General features: G+C 39.0%; 1 protein-coding gene and 1 long non-coding RNA gene across 51 annotated transcripts in view; one reads left to right on the forward strand and one right to left on the reverse strand.

Moving 5' to 3' along the window:
• Positions 1-23,431, forward strand: part of ANO4 (anoctamin 4) — a 438,203-nt gene that overhangs the window by 401,985 nt on the left and 12,787 nt on the right. For all 50 annotated transcript variants that reach the window (XM_086400957.1, XM_086400907.1, XM_086400908.1 and 47 more), the window contains 2 exons: positions 401-548; positions 7,339-7,458. In XM_086400957.1, coding sequence (XP_086257083.1) covers positions 401-548; positions 7,339-7,458 — 268 coding nt within the window. The remainder of the gene's footprint in view (positions 1-400; positions 549-7,338; positions 7,459-23,431) is intronic.
• The window catches only part of LOC147372295 (uncharacterized), a 67,056-nt gene that overhangs the window by 15,367 nt on the left and 28,258 nt on the right, over positions 1-23,431 (reverse strand). The gene's annotated exons all lie outside the window — the stretch shown is intronic.

Genomic DNA, 23,431 nt, shown 5'->3' on the forward strand with positions numbered 1-23,431 from the left:
ACCTACCTTGGGTCATGCATCAGGAACTTGGTCCATAAAGATGAACTGGAAGGATCCTATACTTATCCCGAGGATCTCCTAGTCTGGTGACAGCTTGACACTGCATATGCCAGCCAGTCTTAGCAAATGGTATTTGGTACCTTATCATCAACCAGAATTCTCTCCTTATTTCTGAAGCTGATTGAGTTTTAAGTCATGAGTATTGGCACTTGCAATCAAACTCCTTCAGTGCCAAGGTGTTTGCAAGTAGAAAGTCTTCCTTCTGGTTGCAAGTATCAGTATTTGGAATGATGGAAGGACCCATGGAAAGGACTATTGAAAATTAGTTACCCCAGTTGTTTTCATACTTATTTGCCTCTGCTGTTGTATCTGGAATTAACTAACACTTCTCTTTGAATAGGAATTTGGTATGGGATTCTTGAAGGCATTGGAATTCTCTCCGTTATTACAAATGCATTTGTGATAGCGATCACATCTGACTTTATCCCTCGCTTGGTATATGCTTATAAGTATGGACCTTGTGCGGGCCAAGGAGAAGCTGGGCAAAAGTAAGTTTGCCATAAAGCCATCATGGAATCCCCATTCCCTAGCCATTGTATACGGTTGGACACCCAAACAGAAGCCTCTGCATTGGAGTACATGGGACACAAGTCCAGGACAAGAAGGCTTGTTGTGGGGGAGGTGGGATTATAATATAACAATACTTTTGGCCAAAGGAAACACATCCTGTTCTACTGAAGGGTTGGGAGTCATATAGATCATACACGTTTTAGATGGAATCAAATGTGAGAAGAGCAATCAATCATTTTTCCCACTCTTGCCCACCATGAATTTAAAAATGTGTGGTATGCTGTGTAGCAAAAAAAAATAGTAGTACATGATGTATAGTTATGCCATTTTTATGAGTTTGTAAAAATATAATTTGATTCCCCTTGTGTCATTAGGTAGACTCTGCAAATTTTATATGGGAAATGTGAAACCACATGCCAGGTACCCATAAAGTACTCAATAAATACTTGTGGAATAAGTAACTGAATGCTTCTTTTCTGGCTACTGACTTGACTAGTGTCAATATTATCATAGGCAACTCCCTGAGAGGTCAGTTCTATAGCATCACCTCAGTGATCCCCAAAGCTGTATTTCTGGTCAGATAAAGCCTTGACAATATCGTAACATGTCCTCTAGCTTAGCTTCCCTGGTGGCTCAGAGGTTAAAGCGTCTGCCTCCAATGCAGGAGACCCGGGTTTGATGCCTGGGTCAGGAAGATCCACTGGAGAAGGAAATGGTAACCCACTCCAGTATTCTTGCCTGGAGAAATCCCATGGATGGAGAAGCCTGGTAGGCTACAGTCCACAAAGAGTCAGACACGACTGAGCGCAAAGGGTCGCAAAGTCGGACATGACTGAGCGACTTCACCTTCCCTTTGGGAAAAAAAGATATAAAGAGTCCTAACATACTTCAGTGGGAAAAAATACAACAACCCTGTTTGATTAATGTCAAAATAATCTAATTGTGGGGTTTAAATGTCTGTAGATTGGAGTGGAACGTGTGTTGGTGTCACAGGATCATTTCAGTGCCCCAGAAATCATCTCACTTGGGCTACTGCTTATTCACACAAGCAGCCCTGCCTCTTGGCTTACTGGTTTGAGCCAAATTAATTCGTCCTCTGTAGCTATTATAGTTCCATCAGCCCTCAAGGAGGACAGTGCCACCAAAGTTGGCTGAATTCATGCATGTGTAGTCTAGGTCCAGCTCACAATCCAGTTATTAGAAGAAATTTCTATAAAGTTCATTACTACACTAGCCACGTGTTTGTTAAACACGTATACTCTAGCAACTTTAGTGAGCATACCATCCCATTTTAAGAAAGATTTAAAAACTTATGTTGTACTATGTATCCACTTCTTTCTAACTGTAATGGTTGTCAACATTTTGTTCTTGACTTAGCCTAGAAAAGCTTACCTATGTTCAAACCACAGTGTTTTGATTCTCAAAACAATTCAGGGAGCAAGGACATGTATTATTACCCTCATTTTGAAGAGCAGAAAGAGATTGAGAGATTAAATCCAGAATCACAAGGCAGGACTCATCCTGAACCTCATAGCTCTCAAGGCCTGTGCCAATAAGCCATTATCCAACTCATCAATAGTCAACTCCGTGGGGTTTAAATTCCAGTGGTTATTCCCATTCTTCCCTTATTTCAAATATTGTGAAACCTGTCTTGTTCTGCTGCTGCTGCTAAGGCACTTCAGTCATGTCCGACTCTGTGTGACCCCATAGATGGCAGCCCTCCAGGCTCCCCCGTCCCTGGGATTCTCCAGGCAAGAACACTGGAGTGGGTTGCCATTTCCTTCTCCAATGAATGAAAGTGAAAAGTGAAAGTGAAGTCGCTCAGTCATGTCCGACTCTTAGCGACCCCATGGACTGCAGCCTACAAGGCTCCTCCGTCCAGGCAAGAGTACTGGAGTGGGATGCCATTGCCTTCTCCGTGTCTTGTTCTAGAGGGAACCAAAAAACAAAGTAGCAACATTATGAACAATTAATAGTGAATCAATTCTTTAGACTTTTGGCAGCCTATTAGATTTAAGACAGTGTTCATAGTGATTAGAATTTATCTAAATAGCCTCATTTCAGTTTTATTGTGCTCTCCAGGCACTGCCCCCCCCCTTTTTTTTAAACAACTTTTCTTTTAACCTTTGCCACCTTCAATATTTATACATCTGCTTTTTAATCTTCTACTCCATTGTTCATTTTTCTTGTTTTCAAGTAGTTACATTTGTCTGCTTCTCCATGAATCTTATTTTCTGCCCCACCAGCTACTCTATTATCCTTTTTAGGTTTCTTCTTTTTCCAATTTAAAAATGCTTCGGAGATGACTGAACTCATAGAGGAACAGCATTGTCAGACTTTAGATGTCACAGGCTTCTAGGGTAGCACGTGCAGTCATAGTCAAATCCCACTCATGATTTAGTCCAGTTGTAGAAATGTCATATTTCAATTTAAATTGACCCTAAGTCAACAGTACTCCAACAATACCCATCACCTTCTCCAAACCTCCAGGTTTCCTTCAGGCCTCCTTACCTTTCAGGCTTCCCTGGCTCCTCCACGGATGAGAATTTCAAGCCTACATCTAGGCTCATTCAGTTCACAGGCCCCTTGTCCCTGTGACAGCGTGCTTCAGTTATTCCTAGTCATGTGTTCCAACTAGTCTCTCCACCAACACAGATGCTCTGCAGACAAGTCTTCAGTGACACAGTGGGGAAGATAGTATCATTTTCAGCCAGATCTGGAACACTGTGGTTTGAGGCATGGTCTCCACACAGTGGGTACCCAAGAGTATTTCAGATGTTGTCACCTTCCCTCTTAAGATACTCTGTCTTTCCTGCTGCCTGTGATTAGACTGTTTATTGTTTATAAAATGAAGTCACTTCCTCTTTGAGGGTATCTTCCCAGGGCCCTTTAGAAAAGAGCTTAGATAACTGAAATCACCTCTGGGCAGACATCAGGAGGCAGAAATTGTGAAATAAAATTGAAGGTGCAAATTATAAAATTGTTCCTGCCAATCAGAGTTAAAATTTCAATCAACAAACTAAATTTTTTTCCCAGAAAGCACAAATAACCAATTTTATCAGTTTGATCCCTTATCCTCAATGAATGCATCAAACTAATTACTTTGGTATCAGATAGACATAGATTACAGTTTGGGAACTTTCTCTTACAGTTTGGCATCATCCTCTAAGGATATATGCAGGCCCAAGAATTACTGTGAGGTATGTACCTGGTGTACATGATGTAGTGATAAATAAAATCAAGCTAATTTTCCTATAGAAATAGTGATCTCATAAGGAGTAACACACTTGATCAAGGACACTGCTCAAATTTTCACAGAATGGGTTATGAATATCTGAATGAACTATATTTATAAACTATAAATCAATTAAATAGATCAACATCATAATCAGTTGTAAAGTTGTATTTCAAAAGATAAAGCTGATGGTTAAGTGAAAGTGTTAGTTGCTTAAGTCATTTATTATAGTCATCTAAAAACATGTCTGACTTTAAATGCACAAACCTGATCTCATTTCCCCTGGATTTTTTTGCCCTTTCGCCCCATGCTTTGTGAGTCACAATGCCTAAAACCTCAAAAGCAAATCTACTTTGGCAGAATTCAAAGATACTCTGCAGTGAGTTTGACCTGGAATCAACAGATTCAAAGGTCAACTTCTCATTCTGTTCTCTCCCAAATAGTTATAGTAAGTATAATGAGTGTGTGTGTTAGTCGTTCAGTCGTGTCCAATTCTTTGCGACCCCATGGACTGTAGCCTGCCAGGATTCTCTGTCCATGGAATTCTCCAGGCAAGAATACTAGAGTGGGTTGCCATTCCCTTCTCCAGGGGATCTTCCCGATCCAGGGATTGAACCCAGGTCTCCTTCACGACAAGTAGATTCTTTACTGTCTGAGCCACCAGGGAAGCCAAGTATAATAATTATCTCTAGTTCATCCTTTTCCCCCATAGTAAAGGATGGAAAGCAATAAATAATGAATAGTATTAAAACCAAAGTTCTCACATTTAAATATGTCTTCTCAGACATTATTTGGACAAGGTATGCATTCTAATTCAAACAATGCTGCCTTTTCATAAGACGTTTTTCTGAATCTCCTTTCTTAGAAATGTCTGCAGAGGCTGCCTGCCAGCCTCTTAGGGAAATTATTATTTTATGTTCCCAGGAAACACCTCTTTTGTTTGATACCTTTTCCTCCATTCCTCTCACTTCTCCCTGATCATCAGTATAACCTCATCTTCCCTGTGTCTCACTTGGATCTGGGGCTGAGTCACACTGAGGGTACACAGACCACCTGGCAGCAAACTGAATAGTAGACATGGGGTCTGCCGCTGCCTGTGGCCTTCCTCCTGTAACAGGAGGCCGCTGGAAATGAAGCACACCATACAGTGAAGAAACCTACAGGGAACCTCACTTCCCTGAATGGATGGTTGTCCCAACTATTTGATGTTGGCAAGCCAAGATTCTTTCCCACAGTGGAAACGGAGAAATGCCTAGACAGTTCAGCATTAGCAGTCCTCCTCCTCCTCTGATTATGAAAATAACATGGAAAAAAGACTTACACAGTTGACAGTTATGTATATATGTACTAACTTCACATGTAACGCTTTGGACCCAGGAGGAGTACATGCCCACTAAAGGCATTTTCAGCTTGATTTATGAGTGACATCAAATGAATATGCTTAATAAATAGTTCAGTGACATACCCCTTTTATTTTGAGGCTTTAAGGTATTCAGCCCATGAGACAGGTATTTTATTTGAATTTAAGTTCTCAATTGAGGTTTTTTAAACAGAGCCACCATTAGACAAGCAGCTTTAATCTTAGTAAAGCTCAGGGCTGCTTTATGAGAGAAAAGTGTAGGAGGGCCTGGACATAATTATTCCATTTCAACAATGGCCTGTTTTTTGCCAGTTTCCATAGCACCTTTCCCTTCCCACAGCCCAGCCCCTGAGAAGACTGCTCTATATTTCACAAAACCGGCTCCCTCTCTGACAACTAATTATCATCAAGATACTGATTTGTTTTCACGTCATGTTCTAGGCAGTTCATATATGAGGGAGAAATCATTTCAAATTACCCTTTTAAGGAGTGATGGGGAGGCCTGCTGCCAGTGGGAGAAGGGCATGTTACACACACACTGACCATTACTTTCACTCATGAGTGACTTGATAAATGAGCCCTTCTCCTTGGTTCACTTAAGGCCAGCCTTTTCTTGAGCAAGACAACACACATACAGAACCCATGTGCTCTCAGAACAATATCTGTGTCATCACTTGGGTTTGATATTCAGCAACTTTGAATAATCACATCAGACATATTAATGAAAAGAGTCTGAAAACCATTATTTATTCTTTCAGTTGATAATTATTTGTTGACCTCTTGCTAGGTGCATGCAATAAAGTGAATAATAGCCACTCACGTTTATTAAGATCTTGCTATATGCTAAGCAGTATATCAGAGTATATAAGCAGTACATAAGCAGACATGTTTTACACATATCGTTTTCTTCCCACAATGACCCTATGAGGTGGTACTTTCGTTGCTTTAAAGAAGTTGCATAATTTGTCAATATGACATGGCTAGAAAGCAGCAAAGCTACAATATATGACCCTAAAACCCAAGTTTCTTGTACCAATATACTGAACCCCCAGCACAGGCTGAAAGCCATGTTCTCAAGAAGCTTATAATCCTAGGTAATAATTTTATTCCTGATCCATCTTCTAGACCTTGATAGAACCCCTGGTACTTTATGTCCTCTCCAATTTAACGGATTCCTACACTGCGTGAGACTATCCTAGGATACCAAAGTATCGATGACACCTCTTTTGATCCAAAAATAAAAAACACTACAGTCCAAAGGAGAAGACATACACGTATGCAGCCAACCCTAGGATAAGCTGTATGGCCATTAGGAAGTAAATACAGAAGTGCCACAGACAGAAGGGAATGAAGCTTCTGACTAGGCACATTAGGACATCTTCACACAAGAGATGGCATCTCAGCTGGCCATTGGAGGATGTTACCATTTGTACAAAATGAGTAAGGAATCCCAACAGAAAGCAGAGGCATGAAAGCATATGATACATGAAGGAAACATAATCTACCATGATTGTAGCATGGATGAATTGGGAAGTGGTGTCATATCCATAGCCATTATATTCAGGTCATTATAAGGAAGTATGTGCTGTGCTCATTCACTTCAGTCGTGTCCAACTCTTTGCAATCTATGGACTGTAGGCCACCAGGCTCCTCTGTCCATGAGATTCTCCAGGCAAGAATACTGGAGTGAGTAGCCATGCCCTCCTCCAGGGGATCTTCCTGACCCAGGAATCGAACCCATATCTCTGGCATCTCTTGGATTGCAGGGAAGTTCTCTACCTACTGAGGCACCTGAGAAACCCCACATAAGAAAGTATAGACAACCAGTAATGAAGGAATGTGATTGTGTGTACATGTATGTGTGTATTTATGAAAGAAGTAGTGACCTAATTTATACTGATTATGCAATGCTTTCACCGTTTCACCGAAGCATTGATTGGAGTAGTGCTGTTCTATATGACGATTCTGCACAAAAAGGACCAGAACAAAAGAAATGACTTGTCTCTCATTTAACACAGCCAGGGTTTTTCAGTGTATTCCAACTTGAGTGCTGTGACAAGACAGGGTCAGATAAGACACCTATAACTGCAGTAATTTCTAGCAAGTAGACCCTTGATGAATTGGATGCAAAGGTGATCAGAGTCCTAATTACAGAATCTGTTTTCATCTTTAGGTGCATGGTTGGCTATGTGAATGCCAGCTTGTCTGTATTCCGAATTTCTGACTTTGAGAACAGATCTGAACCTGAGTCTGATGGCAGTGAGTTCTCGGGGACTCCTCTCAAGTACTGTAGGTAAGTGTAGCACACTCTGCCTCAGCTGGGCTGGCTCTGCCTTGGGGAGGTGTTGCTCAGGTAACAGCCTTTTTGACTGAGCGGCTTTAAAGCAGGGGTTCTCAAACTTAACTATGCATTACAGCCCTCTGGAGGATTTTTAAATGTCTTCACCCAGCTGTGACCCAGACTGATTAAAACACAATCTCTGAGGTGAATCCCAGGCTTCTAGATCCAGGAAACCCATGTAAGAGGAACCCAAAGAGATCCCCACTAAGACATTATAATTAAAGTGTTAAAAGTTAAGAAAAGTAGAGGATATTAAAAGCAGCAAGAGAAAAGCAACTTGTTACACACAGGCATATCTCATTTTTGTGCACTTCACAGATACTGCATTTTTTAAAAGTTTAAGGTTTGTGATGTCTCTGATAGCTCAGTTGGTAAAGAATCCTCAGGAGACCCCGATTTGATTCCTGGGTTGAGAAGATCCACTGGAGAAGGGATAGGTTACCCACTCCAGTACTCTTGGGCTTCCCTTGTGACTTAGCTGGTAAAGAATCCTCCTGCAATGCAGGAGACCTGGGTTCAGTCCCTGGGTTGGGAAGATCCCCTGGAGAAAGGAAAGGCTACCCACTCCAGTGTTCTGACCTGGAGAATTCCATGGTCTGTATAGTCCATGGGGTTGCAAAGAGTTGAACATGACTGAGTGACTTTCACTTCACTTCACAAGGTTTGTGGCAATCCTGGGTTAAGAAAGTCCATCAGTGCTGATTTTCCAATAGCATCTGATCACTTTGTGACTTGGCAACGTTTTGGTAATTATCACCATATTTCAAAATTTTTCATTATTATATTTGCTGTGGTGACCTATAATCAGTGGTCTTTGGTATTAGTAATTAGTAATTACAGTAGTAAAAAACTACTGTAATTGTTTTGGGGTGCTACAAACCATGCCCATGTAAGAAAGACAGTGGATTTACTTGATAAATGTTATATGTGTTCTGACTTACTCTTTTTTTCCCTGCTCTCCCTCTCCTTGGACTCCCCTCTTCCCTGACACAACAATATTGAAATTAGGCCAATTAATAACCTTTCAGTGGCCTGTAAGTGTTCAAGAGAAAGGAAAGCCTTACACCTCTCACTTTAAATTAAAAGCTAGAAATTAAAATTAAAAGCAAGAAATGACTAAGCTTAGTGAGGAAGGCATGTTGAAAGCAGAGGTAAGCCCAAAGTTAGGCATCTTAAACCAAACAGTTTGCTAGGTTATAAATGCAAAGGAAAAGTTCTTGGAGGAAATTTAAAGTGCTACTCCAGTGAACACCCAAATGAGAAGTAAAACAGCCTTACTGATGATCTGAAGAAAGTTTTAGTGATCTGTAGAAAAGATCAAACCAGCAACAACATTTCCTTAAGCCAAAGCTTAATTCAGGGAGAGACCCTCACTCTTTCAATTCTGTGACATCTGAGATAGATAAGGAAGCTACAGAAAAGTTTGAAGCTAGCAGAGGATGTGGGAGAAGACAATGGCAACCCACTCCAGTACTCTTGCCTGGAAAATCCCATGGACAGAGGAGCCTGGTAGGCTGCCGTCTATGGGGTTGCACAGAGTTGGACACGACTGAAGTGACTTAGCAGCAGCAGCAGAGATTGGTTCATGAATTTAATGAAAGAAGCTACCCCTATAACATGCAAGTGCTAATGTAGAAGCTGCAGTTATTTATCCAGAAGATCTATCTGAAATATTTAATGAAAGTGATTACACTAAACAACAGATTTTAAAGACAGATGAAACAGCCTCTATTTGGAAGAAGATGTCATCTAGAACTTTCATAGCTAGAGAGGAGAAGTCAATGCCTGACTTCAAACTTCAAAGGACAGGCTGACTCTCTCATTAAAGAGTTAATGAAGCTGGAGACTTGAAGCTGAAGCCAGTGCTCATTTACCATTCTGAAAGTCCTAGGGCCCTTAAGAATTATGCTAACTCTACTCTGCAGGTGTTCTATAAATGGAGCAATAAAGCCTGAATCACAGAAAATCTGTTTACAACATGGCTTTCTGAATATTTTAAGCCCACTGTTGAGACCTACTGCATAGAAAAAAGATCCCTTTCCAAACATTGCTGCTTAAGACAGAGACTAAATGATAAGAGTAGAAGGACGTGAACTCACCTCTTCTTACAAAAACACCAAAATCACGAATAACTGCTGAACAACCATCAACTAATAACTACAGAAACCTACAAAAACAGATATTCTACACCCAAAAATAAAGAAGAAGCCACAACAGGATAATAGGAAGGGTGCAATCATGATAAAATCAAATCACAGCCACCACCAAGTCGGTGACCCACAAACTGGAAAAGAAATATGCCACAGAAATTCTCCCACAGGAGTGAAAGTTCTAAGCCCCATGTCAGGGTCCCCTGCAATGGCAGCAGAGCCCCAGAAAATCTGGCTTTGAAAGCCAACAGGGTTTGATCACAGGAATTCCACAGGTCTAGGGAAAACAGAAACCCCCACTCTTAGAGGGCACACACAGGGTCTTGTGTGCACCAGGACCCAGGGAAATAAACAGTGACCTTATAAGAGCCTGGGTCAGACCTACCTGCTAGTATTGGAGGGTCTCCTACACAGGCAGGGGGCAACTGTGACTCACTACGGGGACAAAAACATAGTCAAAGTAGTTCTAAGGAGTACTCATTAGCATCAGCCTTCCTGGAGGCCATCATTTTCTCACCAAGACCTGGCCTCACCTAACAGCTGGCAGACCAGGACACTTAAGGCCAAACAACCAACCAAGTGGGAACACAGCCCCACTGATCAGCAGACAGACTGATTAAAGTCTTCCTGAGCACACAACTGCCTGATAAGCATATCTCTTGACATGGTCCTGCCCAGAGTGACAAGACCCAGTTCCACCCACCAGTGGGCAGGAACCAGTCCCTCCCACCAAGAAGCATGAACAAGCCTCTTAGACCAGTCTCATCCACCAAGTTGAAGACAGCAGAAGAAGAATTACAGCCCTGCAGCCTTCAGAATGGAAACCACAATCACAGAAAGTTAGACAAAATAAGACAGCCAAGGAATATGTCCCAAATGAAGGAACAAGATAAAGCCTCAGAAAGACAACTAAGTGAAGCGGAGACAGGCCATCTACCCTAAAAAGAATTCAGAATAATGACAGTAAAGATGATCTAAGAGCTTGGAAAAAGAATGGAGGTATAGATCAAGAAGGTAAATGTTTAACAAAGACCTAGAGCTAAAGAACAAACAGAGGTGAACAGTACAGTAACTGAAATGAAAAATCCACTAGAAGAAATCAATAGCAGAATAACAGGCAGAATAATGCATAAGTGAGCTGGAAGACAGGATGGTGGGAATCACTGTCATGGAATAGAATAAAAAAAAGAATGAAGAGAAATGAGGACAGTGTAAGAGACCTCTGGAATAACATTAATTGTGCCAACATTTGCATAACAGGGGTCCAAGTGAAAGAGATGAGTGAAAAGTTGGCTTAAAGCTCAACATTCAGAAAATGAAGATCATGGCATCTGGCCCCATCACTTCATGAGAAATAGATGGGGAAACAGTGTCAGAATTTATTTTAGGGGGCTTCAAAATCACTGCAGATGGTGATTGCAGCCATGAAATTAAAAGACGCTTACTCCTTGGAAGGAAAGTTATGACCAACCTAGATAGCATATTCAAAAGCAGAGACATTACTTTGCCAACAAAGGTCCGTCTAGTCAAGGCTATGGTTTTTCCAGTGGTCATGTCTGGATGTGAAAGTTGGACTGTGAAGAAAGCTGAGCACTGAAGAATTGATGCTTTTGAACTGTAGTGTTAGAGAGGACTCTTGAGAGTCCCTTGGACTGCAAGGAGATCCAACCAGTCCATTCTAAACGAGATCAACCCTGGGTGTTCTTTGGAAGGAATAATGCTAAAGCTGAAACTCCAATACTTTGGCCACCTCATGTGAAGAGTTGACTCATTGAAAACGACTGATGCTGGGAGAGGATTGGGGGCAGGAGGAGAAGGGGATGACAGAGGATGAGATGGCTGGATGGCATCACTGACTCGATGGACATGAGTTTGAGTGAACTCCAGGAGATGGTGATGGACAGGGAGGCCTGGCGTGCTGCAATTCATGGGGTCGCAAAGAGTCAGACACGAATGAGCGACTGAACTGAACTGAAGGAAGAGAAAGGACCTGAGAAGATATTTGAAGAGATAATAGCTGAAAACTTCCCTTACATGGGAAAGGAGTCACTCAAGACCCAGAAATGCAGAGAGTTCCTTATGGGATAAACCCAGGGAGGAACATGCCAAGACATATAATGATCAATTTGACAAAAATTAAAGACAAAGGAAAGATACTAAAAGCAATGAGGGAAAAATAGCAAATAACATACAAGGGAATTCCCATAAGGTTATCAGATGATTTTTCAGCAGAAACTCTGCAGGCCAGAAGAAAGGGGCATGTTATATTTACAGTGATGAAAGGGAAGAACCTACAACCAAGAATACTCTACTCAGCAAGACTCTCATTCAGATTTAACAGAGAAATCAAAAGCTTTACAGACAAGCCAAAGCTAAAAGAATTCAGCACCACCAGACCAGCTTTGCAACAAATGCTATAGGAACTTCTCTAGGTGAATAAGAAAAGGCCACAACTAGAAAAAAAAATTATGAAGATAGGAAATCATCCCATACACAAATATGATATCAAAACCAGCAATCTTGATAAAAGGTGAGCACAAATGCAGGACACTGGAAATGCATGTGAAATTAAGAAACCAGCAACTTAATCTTTTATAAGTATGTGTGTGTACATATATAGATTGCCATATCAAAACCTCATGGGAACCACAAACTGAAAATCTACAATAGATACACACAAATAAAGAAAAAGGAATCCAAACACAACTCTAAAGATAGTCATCAAATCACAGGAGAACAAGAGGAAGAAAAATGAATTACAAAAATAAATCCAAAACAATTAACAAAATGGCAAGAACATACATATTGATAATTACCTGAAACAGAAACAGATTAAATACTGCAATCAAAAGACACAGACTGGATGAATGGATGCAAAAAACAAGGCCCATATATATGCTGTCTACCAGGCAGCTCAGTTGATAAAGAACCCACCCGCAAACACAGGAGACACAAGAGATGCAGTTTCGATCCCTGGGTTGGGAAGATCCCCTGGAGAAGGAAATGGCAGCCCACTCCAGTATCCTTGCCTGGGAAATCCCATGAACAGAGGAGCCTGACAGGCTGTAGTCCACAGGGCTGCAGAGAGTCAGACACGACTGAGTGCACGTGCACACACACACACATAAGACCCACTTCAGATCTAGGGACACAGACAAACTGAAAGCGAGAGGATAGAAAAAGGTATTCCATGCAAGTGGAAGTCAAAGGAAAGTTGGAGTAGCACCACTCATATCAGACAAAATGGACTTTAAAGACTGTTACAGGAGACAAAAGAAGAGAACTACATAATGATCAAGAGACCAACCCAAGAAGAAAATATAACAATTGTAAGTACATATGCACTCAACAAAGGAGCACCTCAATATATAAGGCAAATACTAACAGCCATAAAAGGAGAAATCAACAGTAACACAATAATAATGGGGGACTTTAACACCCCACTTTCATCAATGGACAGATCATCCATATAAAAAATCAATAAGGAAACACAGGCCTTAAATGACAAATTAGACCAGATAGACTTATTTATATTTATAGAGCATTCCATCCAAAAGCAGCAGAACACACATTCTCAAGTGCACATGGAGCATTCTCCAATTTGACCACATGCTGGGCCACAAGGCAAGCCTTGGTAAATTTAAGAAAACTGAAATCATATCAACCATCTTCTCTGATTATGAGATTATCTATCAGCCACAAGAAAAAAACTAAAAGAACACAAACACGTGGAGGTTAAACAATATGCTCTTATACCACCAATGCATCACTGAAGAAATCAAAGATAAAATTGAAAAAATAGAGACAAAACAAAAGCATGATGATCCAAAACCTATGGGATGCAGCAAAAGCAGTTCTAAGAAGGAAGTTACAGCAATGCAGTCTTACCTCAGGAAACAAGAATCTCAAACAACCGAATCTTACACCTAAAGCAACTAGAGAAAGAAGAACAAACAAATTCCCAAAGTTAGTAAAAGGAAAGAAATCATAAAGATCAGAGCAGAAATAAATGAAATAGAGACAAAGAAAATAGAAAAGATCAACGAAACTAAAATCTGATTCTTTGAAAAGGCAAACAAAATTCATAAATCTTTAACCAGACTCAGCAAGAAAAAAAGGGAGAGGGCTTGATAAAATAAGAAATTAAGAAGGAGAAATTATGATGGACATGACAGAAATACAAAGGATCAGAAGAGACTACTATAAGCAACTATATGCCAATAAAGTGGACAACCTACAAGAAATGGACAAATTCTTAGAAACTATAATCTTCCCAGGAGAAAATAGAAAATACAAACATACCAATCACAAACACTGAAATGGAAACTGTGATTTCAAAACTCCCAACAAATCGAATGAGTTTGAGCAAGCTCCGGGAGCTGGTGATGGACAGGGAAGCCTGGTGTGCTGCAGTCTATGGGGTCACAAAGAGTCAGACATGCCTGAGAGACTGAACTGAACTGAATAAACCACAGTCTGGGGCCAGACTGCTTCACAGGCAAATTCTATCAGATATTTAGAGAAGAGTAAACACTACCCTTCTGAAACTGTTCCAAAAAATTGCAAAAGAAAGAGCACTTCCAAACTCATTCTATGAAGCCATCATCACCCTGATATAAAAACCAGATAAAGATACCAAAGAAAATTACAGGCCAATATCACTGATAAACATAGATGCAAAAATCCTAAAACAAAATACTAGCAAACTGAATCGAACAATACATTAAAAGGGTTATACACTATGATCAATTAAAATTTACCCCAGAAATACAAGGATTTTTCAATACTGGCACAATCAGTGTGGTATATAACATCATATATTGGAGAATAAAAACCATATGGTCATCCCAATAGTTTCAGAAAAAGCTTTTGACAAAGTTTAACACCATTTATGATTAAAAAAAAAAAAAAAACTCTCCAGAACATGGGCATAGAGCAGACATGTGTACATGCACAGCAAGTTGCTTCAGTTGTATCTGACTCTTTGTGACCTATGGACTATAGCCTGCCAGGCTGGTCTGTCCATGGACTCTCCAAGCAAGAATACTGAAGTGCATTGCCTTGCCCCCTCCAGGGGAACCCAGGGATCAAACCCATGTTTATTACATCTCCTGCATTGGCAAGCATGTTCTTTACCACCAGCGCCACCTGGAAGGCCCAGAGGGGACATACTTCAACATAATAAAGGCCATATGTGACACAGAAGAACTATACAAAAAAGATCTTCATGACCCAGATAACCACAATGGTGTGATCACTCAGCTAGAGCCTGATATCCTGGAGTGCGAAGTCAAGTGGCCCTTAGGAAGCACCACTACAAACAAAGCTAGTGGAGGTGATGGAATTCCAGCTGAGCTATTTCAAATCCTAAAAGATGATGCTGTGAATGTGCTGCACTCAATATGCCATCAAGGTTGGAAAACTCAGCAGTGGCCACAGGACTGGAAAAGGTCAGTTTTCATTCCAATCCCAAAGAAAGGCAATGCCAAAGAATGTTTAAACTACCACACAGTTGCACTCATCTCACATGTTAGCAAAGTAATGCTCAAAATCTCCAAGCCAGGCTCAACATTACATGAACCAAGAACTTCCAGATGTTCAAGCTGGATTTGGAAAAGGCAGAGAAACCAGAGATCAAAGTGTCAGCATTCACTGGATCACCAAAAAAGCAAGAGAGTTTCAGAAAAACATCTACGTCTGCTATATTGACTATGCCAAAGTCTTTGACTGTGGATCACAAAAAACTGTGTGTAATTCTAAAAGAGATGTGAATACCAGACCACCTGACCTGCCTCCTGAGAAATCTGTATGCAGGTCAAGAAGCAACAGTTATAACTGGACATGGAAAAACAGATTGGTTCCAAATTGGGAAAGGAGTACATCAAGGCTGTATATGGCACCTTACTTATTTAATTTATATGCAGAGTACATCATGCAAAATGCCGGGCTTGGATGAAGCACAACCTGGAATCAAGATTGCTGGGAGAAATATCAATAACCTCAGATATACAGATGACACCACCCTTATGGCAGAAAGCGAAGAACTAAAGAGCCTCTTGATGAAAGTGAAAGAGGAGAGTGAAAAAGTTGGCTTAAAGCTCAACATTCAGAAAACTAAGATAATGGCATCTAGTCCCATCACTTTATGGCAAATAGATGGGGAAACAATGGAAACAGTGACAGACTTTATTTTCTTGGACTCTAAAATCACTGCAGATGGTGACTGTAGCCATGAAATTAAAAGATGCTCCTTGGAAGAAAAGCTATGACCAACCTAGACAGCATATTAAAAAGCAGAGACATTACTTTACTGACAAAGGTCCGTCTAGTCAAAGCTATGGTTTTTCCAGTAGTCGTGTATGGATGTGAGAGTTGGACTATAAATCAAGCTGAACACTAATGAATTGATGCTTTTGAACTGTGGTGTTGGAGAAGACTCTTGAGAGTCCCTTGGACTGCAAAGAGATCCAACCAGTCCATCCTAAAGGAAATCAGTCTTGAGTATTCATTGGAAGGACTGATGCTGAAGCTGAAATTCCAATACTGTGGCCACCTGATGCAAAGAACCGACTCATTTGAAAAGACCCTGATGCTGGGAAAGATTGAAGGTGGGAGGAGAAGGGAATGACAGAGGATGAGATGGTTGAATGGCATCACCAACATGATGGACATGAATTCGAGTAGGCTCTGGGAGATGGTGATGGACAGGGAAGCCTGTTGGGGCTGCAGTCCATGGGGTCACAGAGTCGGACACTACTGAGCAACTGAACTGATGACAAAGTTACAGCTAACAACATACTCAATGGTGAAAAACTCAAAGCCTTTCCTCTCTGACCAGAAATAAGACAAGGATGTCCACTCTCACTACTTCTGTTCAATATAGTTTTGGAAGCCCTAACAAAAGTTCACAATTAGTGACAAGAAAACACATGAAACTGTAAAACTCCCTGGTAAAGTTCAATATATAGAAAATGTAGTGGAATAATCAGTTATAAAGTTAGTATGAGTTACAAGAAAAAAGTCCAAAAAATGACTATAACTACAATAATTAGTTAAGGGATACACAAGATAATAAAAATGTGAATTTTCACATTAGAAACATAAAACTTGGTAAGGGGAGCTTTAGAATGCTAAAAATGTAGCACTTTAGAAAACATTCAGACTTAGGTTGCAGTCAACTTAAAATTGACTGTTATAAATACAAGCTGTTATATGTGTGCCTTATGCTAACCACAAAGCAGAAACCTATAGTACAACACAAAAGATAGTAGACTCTAACGATAACACTGAAGAAAGTCAAACCCAAAAGGAAGAAAGAAAGAGAAAGGGAAAGGAACAAAGAGAACTACACGACAGCCAGAAAAGAAGAAACAAAATGGAAATAAGTACATACCTATCAATAACTATTTTCAGTGTAAGTGAATTAAATTCTCCAGTCAAAAGACATAGAGTGGCTGAATGGAAGAAGAAAGTAAGATATCTGTATGCTGCCTACAAAGACTCATTTCAGATGCAAAAACACAACTCAAACATGAAGGGATGGAAAAAATATATTTTGTGAAAATGGAAATCTAATGAAAGTTGGAGATCTATACTTACATCAGATAAAATAGACTTTAAAACAAAATAACAAAAGAATGTCATTACATAATGATAAAGGGGTCAACCCAACAAGAGAATATATTTCCCAACACAGGAGCACCTAACTATATAAAATAAATATTGACATACCTAAAGGAAGAAATGAACAGCAGTACAATAATACTAGGGGACTTTTATACCACAGTAGATCATCCAAACAAACCACCACCAGCAACAAATCAATAAACATTGGTCTTAAAGGACTTTAGACAAAAGGACTTAACAGATGAGTACAGAACATTCCATTAAAAGCAACAGAATTTACATCCTCCCAAGTCCACATGGAACATTCTCCAGGATAGATCCTGTTATGTCACAAGTCTCAATAAATTTAGAAGACTGAAATCATATTAGGCATCTTTTCTGACCATAATGGTATGAAATGAAGCAAGAAATCTCAATTACAGAAAGAAAACTGGAAAATTTACAAATATGTGGAAACTAAACAACATGCTACAGAACAACCAAGGTTCAAAACAATCAAAAGAGAAATGAAAAATTACCTTGAGACATTTGAAAATGAAAAATACAACATACCAAAACACAGGATGCAGCAAATGCAGTTCTAAGAGGCAAGGTGACAGTAATCAATGCCTACCTTAGGAAACAAGAAAGGTCTCAAACAGCATAACTTTACATCTCAAGGAACTAGAACAAAGTCCAGAGTTAATAGAAGGAAGGACATAAAGTTCAGAGTGGAAATAAAACTAAAAAGATAAAACTAAGAGCTGATTCTTTTAACAATGAGCAAACTCAATAAACCTTTAACTAGACTCACCAAAAAACAAAGAGGACTCAAATAAAACCAGAAATCAAGAAGAGAGATTACAACTGATACCGTAGAAATACTAATGATCCTAAGAGACTATTAAGAACAATTATATGTCAACAAATTTGACAACCTAGAAAAGATGGAAAAATTCCTAGAAACATACAACCTACCAAGACTGAACCAGGAAGAAGGAAAATCTGAACTGAGTACTACTAATAAAGAGACTGAATCAGTAATCAAAAACCTCCTAACAAACAAAAGTCCAGAAGCAGATGGCTTCACTATGAATTCTTCTAAATAGTAAAATAAATTCTACTATTAGTCAAAGTCTACTAATATTCTATTAATACCAATTTTTCTCAAACTCTTTCAAAAAACAGCAGAGGAGGGAATGCTCCAAAGTCATTTTATGTTGTCAGCATCACTGGGACAAGGGCACCACAAGACACAAACAAGACACTGCAAGAAATTACAGGCCAGTGTTACTGATGAATATAAATGCAGAAATTCTCAACAAAATACTAGCAAACCAAATTCAACAATATATTAAAAGGCTCATACACCATAAGCAAATGGGATTTATCCTAGGATTGCAAGGGTGGCTCAACATATGCAAATCAATGTGATATACCACACTGAAAAAATAAAGCATAAAAATCAATCATCTCAAAAATGCAGAAAAAAATTTGACAAAATTTAACATCAATTATGATAAAAAAAAATCTCTCAACAAAGTGGTTATAAAAAAAAAAAAAAGTGGTTATAGAGTGACTACATGCACTTCAACATAATCATGGCCATATATGACAAACCCATAGCTAATGTCACACTCAAAGGTGAGAAGCGGAAATGAAAGCTTTTCCTCTAAAATCAGCAACAAAACGAGGAGGCTCTCACCACCTTTTTGCAACCTAATATTGGAAGTTCTAGGCTAAAAAAGAAAATAAATAAAAGGCATCCAAATCAAGAAGGAAAAGGTAAAATGGTCACTCTTTGGAGATGACATGATATTCTATATAGAAAATCAAAACACTGTTTTGAACTAATAAGTTCAGTAAAGTTGCATGATATAAAATCAGTATACAAATAATTCTATACACTAACAACAAGTTGTCAGAAATAGAAATTAAGAAAACAATCCCATTTACAATTACATCAAAAATAATGTCTAGGAATAAATTTAACCAAGGAAATGAAAGACCTGTACACTGAAAAGATGTAAGACACTGATAGAATAAACTGAAAACACACGTTTTTAAAAATGCTTCATACTTATGGATTATAGGAATTAATATTGTTAAAATGTCCATACTACCCAAGGCAATATACAGATTCAGTACAATCCTTATCAAAATCCCAATGGCATTTTTCACAGGAGTAGAATAATCTTAAAATCTGTGTGGATAGGGAGGCCTGACGTGCTGCGGTTCATGGGGGTGCAAAGAGTCGGACACAACTGAATGACTGAACTGAACTGAACAAAAGACCCAGAATACCCAAAGTAACCCTAAGAAAGAAGAAAAGGCTGAAACATCTCTCTTCCTTATTTCAAAGTATATTACATCTCTCTTCCTTATTTCAAATTATATTACAAAGAAATAATAATCAAAACAGTCACAGTCACAGTAATTAGTACTATTAGCTGACATGAAAACAGACACATAGATCAGCAGAACAGAATCAGGAGCCCAGAAATAAACCCACACAAATATAGCCAATTTATGACAAAGGAGGTGAAGAATATACAATGGAGAAAGGATAGATTCTTCCTTTCTGGTGTTGGGAAAACGAGACAGCCTCATGCAGAAAATTAAACTGGACCACTGTCTGACACCATACATAAAATTTAAGTCAAAATCGATTAAAAATTTTAATTTAAGACTTGAAACCATAAAAGTTCTAAAAGAAAACATAGGCAGTAAGCAACTTGACAACAATTTTGGTGATGATTTCAAATCTGACACCAAAAACAAAGCAACAAAAGCAAAAATATACAATGGGACTATATCAACCTGCACAGCAAAGGAAATCATTAACAAAATGAAAAGGCCATCTACTGAACAGAAGAAAATATTTGCAAATAGTTTTTCTGATTAGAGGTTAATATCCTAAATATATAGAGAACTCATATAATTCAATGGTGGGGGAAAATTTTATTTTTAAAAATGGGCAAAGGATCTGAACAGACAGTTTTCCAAAGAAGTCATAAAGATAAGTCAAGAGGCACATAAAAAGATACTCAGTGTCACTAATCATCAAGGAAATGCAAGTCAAAACACAATGAAATAGCAGTTCACACCTGTTAGAATGGCTATTATCAAAAAAGCCAAAGAATAACAAATGTTGCAAAGGATGTGAAGAAAAGGGAACCCCCATTCACTGTTGAGGTGAATGTAAATACAGGCAGCCACTATGGCACTAGTATTGGAGAAGGAAATAGCAACCCACTCCAGTATTCGGAGAAGGCAATGGCACCCCACTCCAGTACTCTTGCCAGGAAAATCCCATGGACGGAGGAGCCTGATAGGCTGCAGTCCATGGGGTCACAAAGAGTCGGACACAACTGAGTGACTTCACTTTCCGTTTTCCCTTTCATGCACTGGAGAAGGAAATGGCAACCCACTCCAGTGTTCTTGCCTGGAGAATCCCAGGGACGGGGGAGCCAGGTGGGCTGCCGTCTACGGGGTCACACAGAGTCAGACACGACTGAAGTGACTTAGCAGCAGCAGCCAGTATTCTTCCCTGGAGAATTCCATGGACAGAGGAGCCTGGCAGAGTATATGGGGTCGCAAAGAGTCGGAAACGACTGAGCAGCTAACACACACACACATGCACACACACGTGCACGCACGCATGCATGCATGCACACACACACACACACACACAGACGGCACTAGTATGGAGGTTCCTCAAAAAGTTAAAAATTGAACTACCATATGATTCAGCAATTCCACTACTGGATATTTATCCAAAGGAAACAAATCCCTAACTCAAAAAATAGTCTGCACCCCCATATTTACTGTAGCATTATCTACAATAGCCAAGACATAGAAAAAATCTGAAGTGCCTACTGACTGATATACACGTATAAAGAAAATGTGGTGTGTTTATACAATGGAATGTTATTCAAACATAAAATAGGAAGAAATCCTATTGTGACAGCATGGATGATTTTGAGGGTATTATGCTAAAGTGAAATATGTTAGACAGAAAAAGACAAATACCATATAATCTCACTTATATATAGAATCTAAATAAAAATCTGAACTCATAGATTCAGAGATCAGACTGGTAGCTACCAAAGGCTTGGGGTGGCATGGGCAAAATGCATTATAAAGTAAGTTAATTCTTGGGATGTAATGCACAGTATGATGACTATAGTTAATAATACTGTATTATATATTTGAAAATTGCTAAGATTGCCTTAGGTGGTATAATCATTTTAACAACACTGATTCTTCCAATCCAAGAACATGGTATACCTTCCCATCTCTTTGTGTCATTTTTGACTTCTTTCATAAGTATCTTACAGTTTTTGGAGTACAGGTCTTTTGCCTCATTAGGTAGGTTTATTCCATTAGGTAGGCTTATTTATAATTTTTGATGCAATAATAAATGGGATTGTTTCCTTAATTTTTTTCCTTAATGACTCAAGGCAATCTACAGTTTCAGTGAAATCTCTATCAAATTACCAATGACATTTTTCACACAGATAGAACAAAAAAAAATGTTATTTTATATGGAAACACAAAAGACGCTAAATAGCAATAGCAACCTTAAGAAAAACAGAGCTGCAGGAATCAGGCTCCTTGACTTTAGACTATATTACAAAGCAAGAGTAATCAAAACAATATGGTACTGGCACAAAAATAGAAATATAGATAGATGGAACAGAATAGAAAGCCCCAAAATAAACCCACATATTTGTATTCAATTAGTCTACAACAAAGGTGGCCAAAATATACAATGGAGAAAAGACAGTCTCTTCTATAAGTAGTGCTGGGAAAACGGAAAAGCTACATGTAAAAGAATGAAATTAGAACATTCTCTAACAGCATATACAAAAATAAACTCAAGGTTAAAGACCTAAATCTAAGACTGGTTACTATAAAACTTGTAGAGGGAAATATGAGACTGTAATATAATATGAGACCAGCACTCTCTTTAACATAAATCACCACAATATCTTTTTGGATCCATCTTCTACAGTAATGGAAATAAAAATAAACAAATGGGACCTAATTAAATTAAAAGCTTTTGTACAGCAAAGGAGACCATCAACAAAATGAAAAGACAATCTACAGAATGGGAGAATATTTGTAAATGATTCTACTGACGTTGGTTTAATATCCAAAATATACAAACAGCTTATACAATGCTACAACAACAACAAAAAACAATCCAAAAAAAAATGGACAGAAGATATAGACATTTCTCCAAAGAAGAGATACAAATGGCCAAAGGCACATGAAAAAATGCTCAGCATTACTAATTATTAGAGAAATGCAAATCAAAACTAAAAGGAGGTATTGCCTCACACTGGTCAGAATGGTCATCATCAAAATGTCTACAAATAACACAAGCTGTTGGTTGGAATGTAAACTGGCATGGCCAATGTATAGAACAGTATAGAGGTTCCTTAAAAAACTAAAAATAGAGTTACTTATGATCCTACAATCCCACTCCTGGGCATATATCCAGGGAAAACCATAATTAGAAAAGCTACCTGCACCCCAGTGTTCACTGCAGCACTATTTACAGTAGCCAAGACATGGAAGCAACCTAAATGTCCATCAACAGGGAAATGGATAAAAAAAGATGTAATATATACAATCGAATATTACTCAACCATGAAAAGAATGAAATAATACCATTTGCAACAACATGGGTGGACCTAGAGCTTATAATACTAAATAAACTATGCCAAAGACAAATATCATATGATGTTGCTTATATGTGAAATCTTAAAGATACAAATGAATTTATGTCCAAAACAGATTCATAGGCATAAAAAACAAACTTATGCTTATCAAAAGAGAAAGACTGAGCAAGGGATAAATTAGGATGAAATTAACATATACACACTATTATATATAAAATAGATAATCAATAAGGACCCACCGTATAGAACAGGGGAGAAGGCAATGGCACCTCAGTCCAGCACTCTCGCCTGGAAAATCCCACAGACAGAGGAGCCTGGAAGACTGCAGTCCATGGGGTCGCTAAGAGTCAGACACGACTGAGTGACTTCACTTTCACTTTTCACTTTCATGCATTGGAGAAGGAAATAGCAACCCACTCCAGTGTCCTTGCCTGGACAATCCCAGGGATGGGGGAGCCTGGTGGGCTGCCGTCTATGGGG

The sequence above is a fragment of the Bos grunniens genome, chromosome 5 (genome assembly GCF_055505025.1).
Source record: "Bos grunniens cultivar Pamir isolate PY7600 chromosome 5, Bosgru_T2T1.0, whole genome shotgun sequence".
Taxonomy (NCBI): Eukaryota; Metazoa; Chordata; class Mammalia; order Artiodactyla; family Bovidae; genus Bos; species Bos grunniens.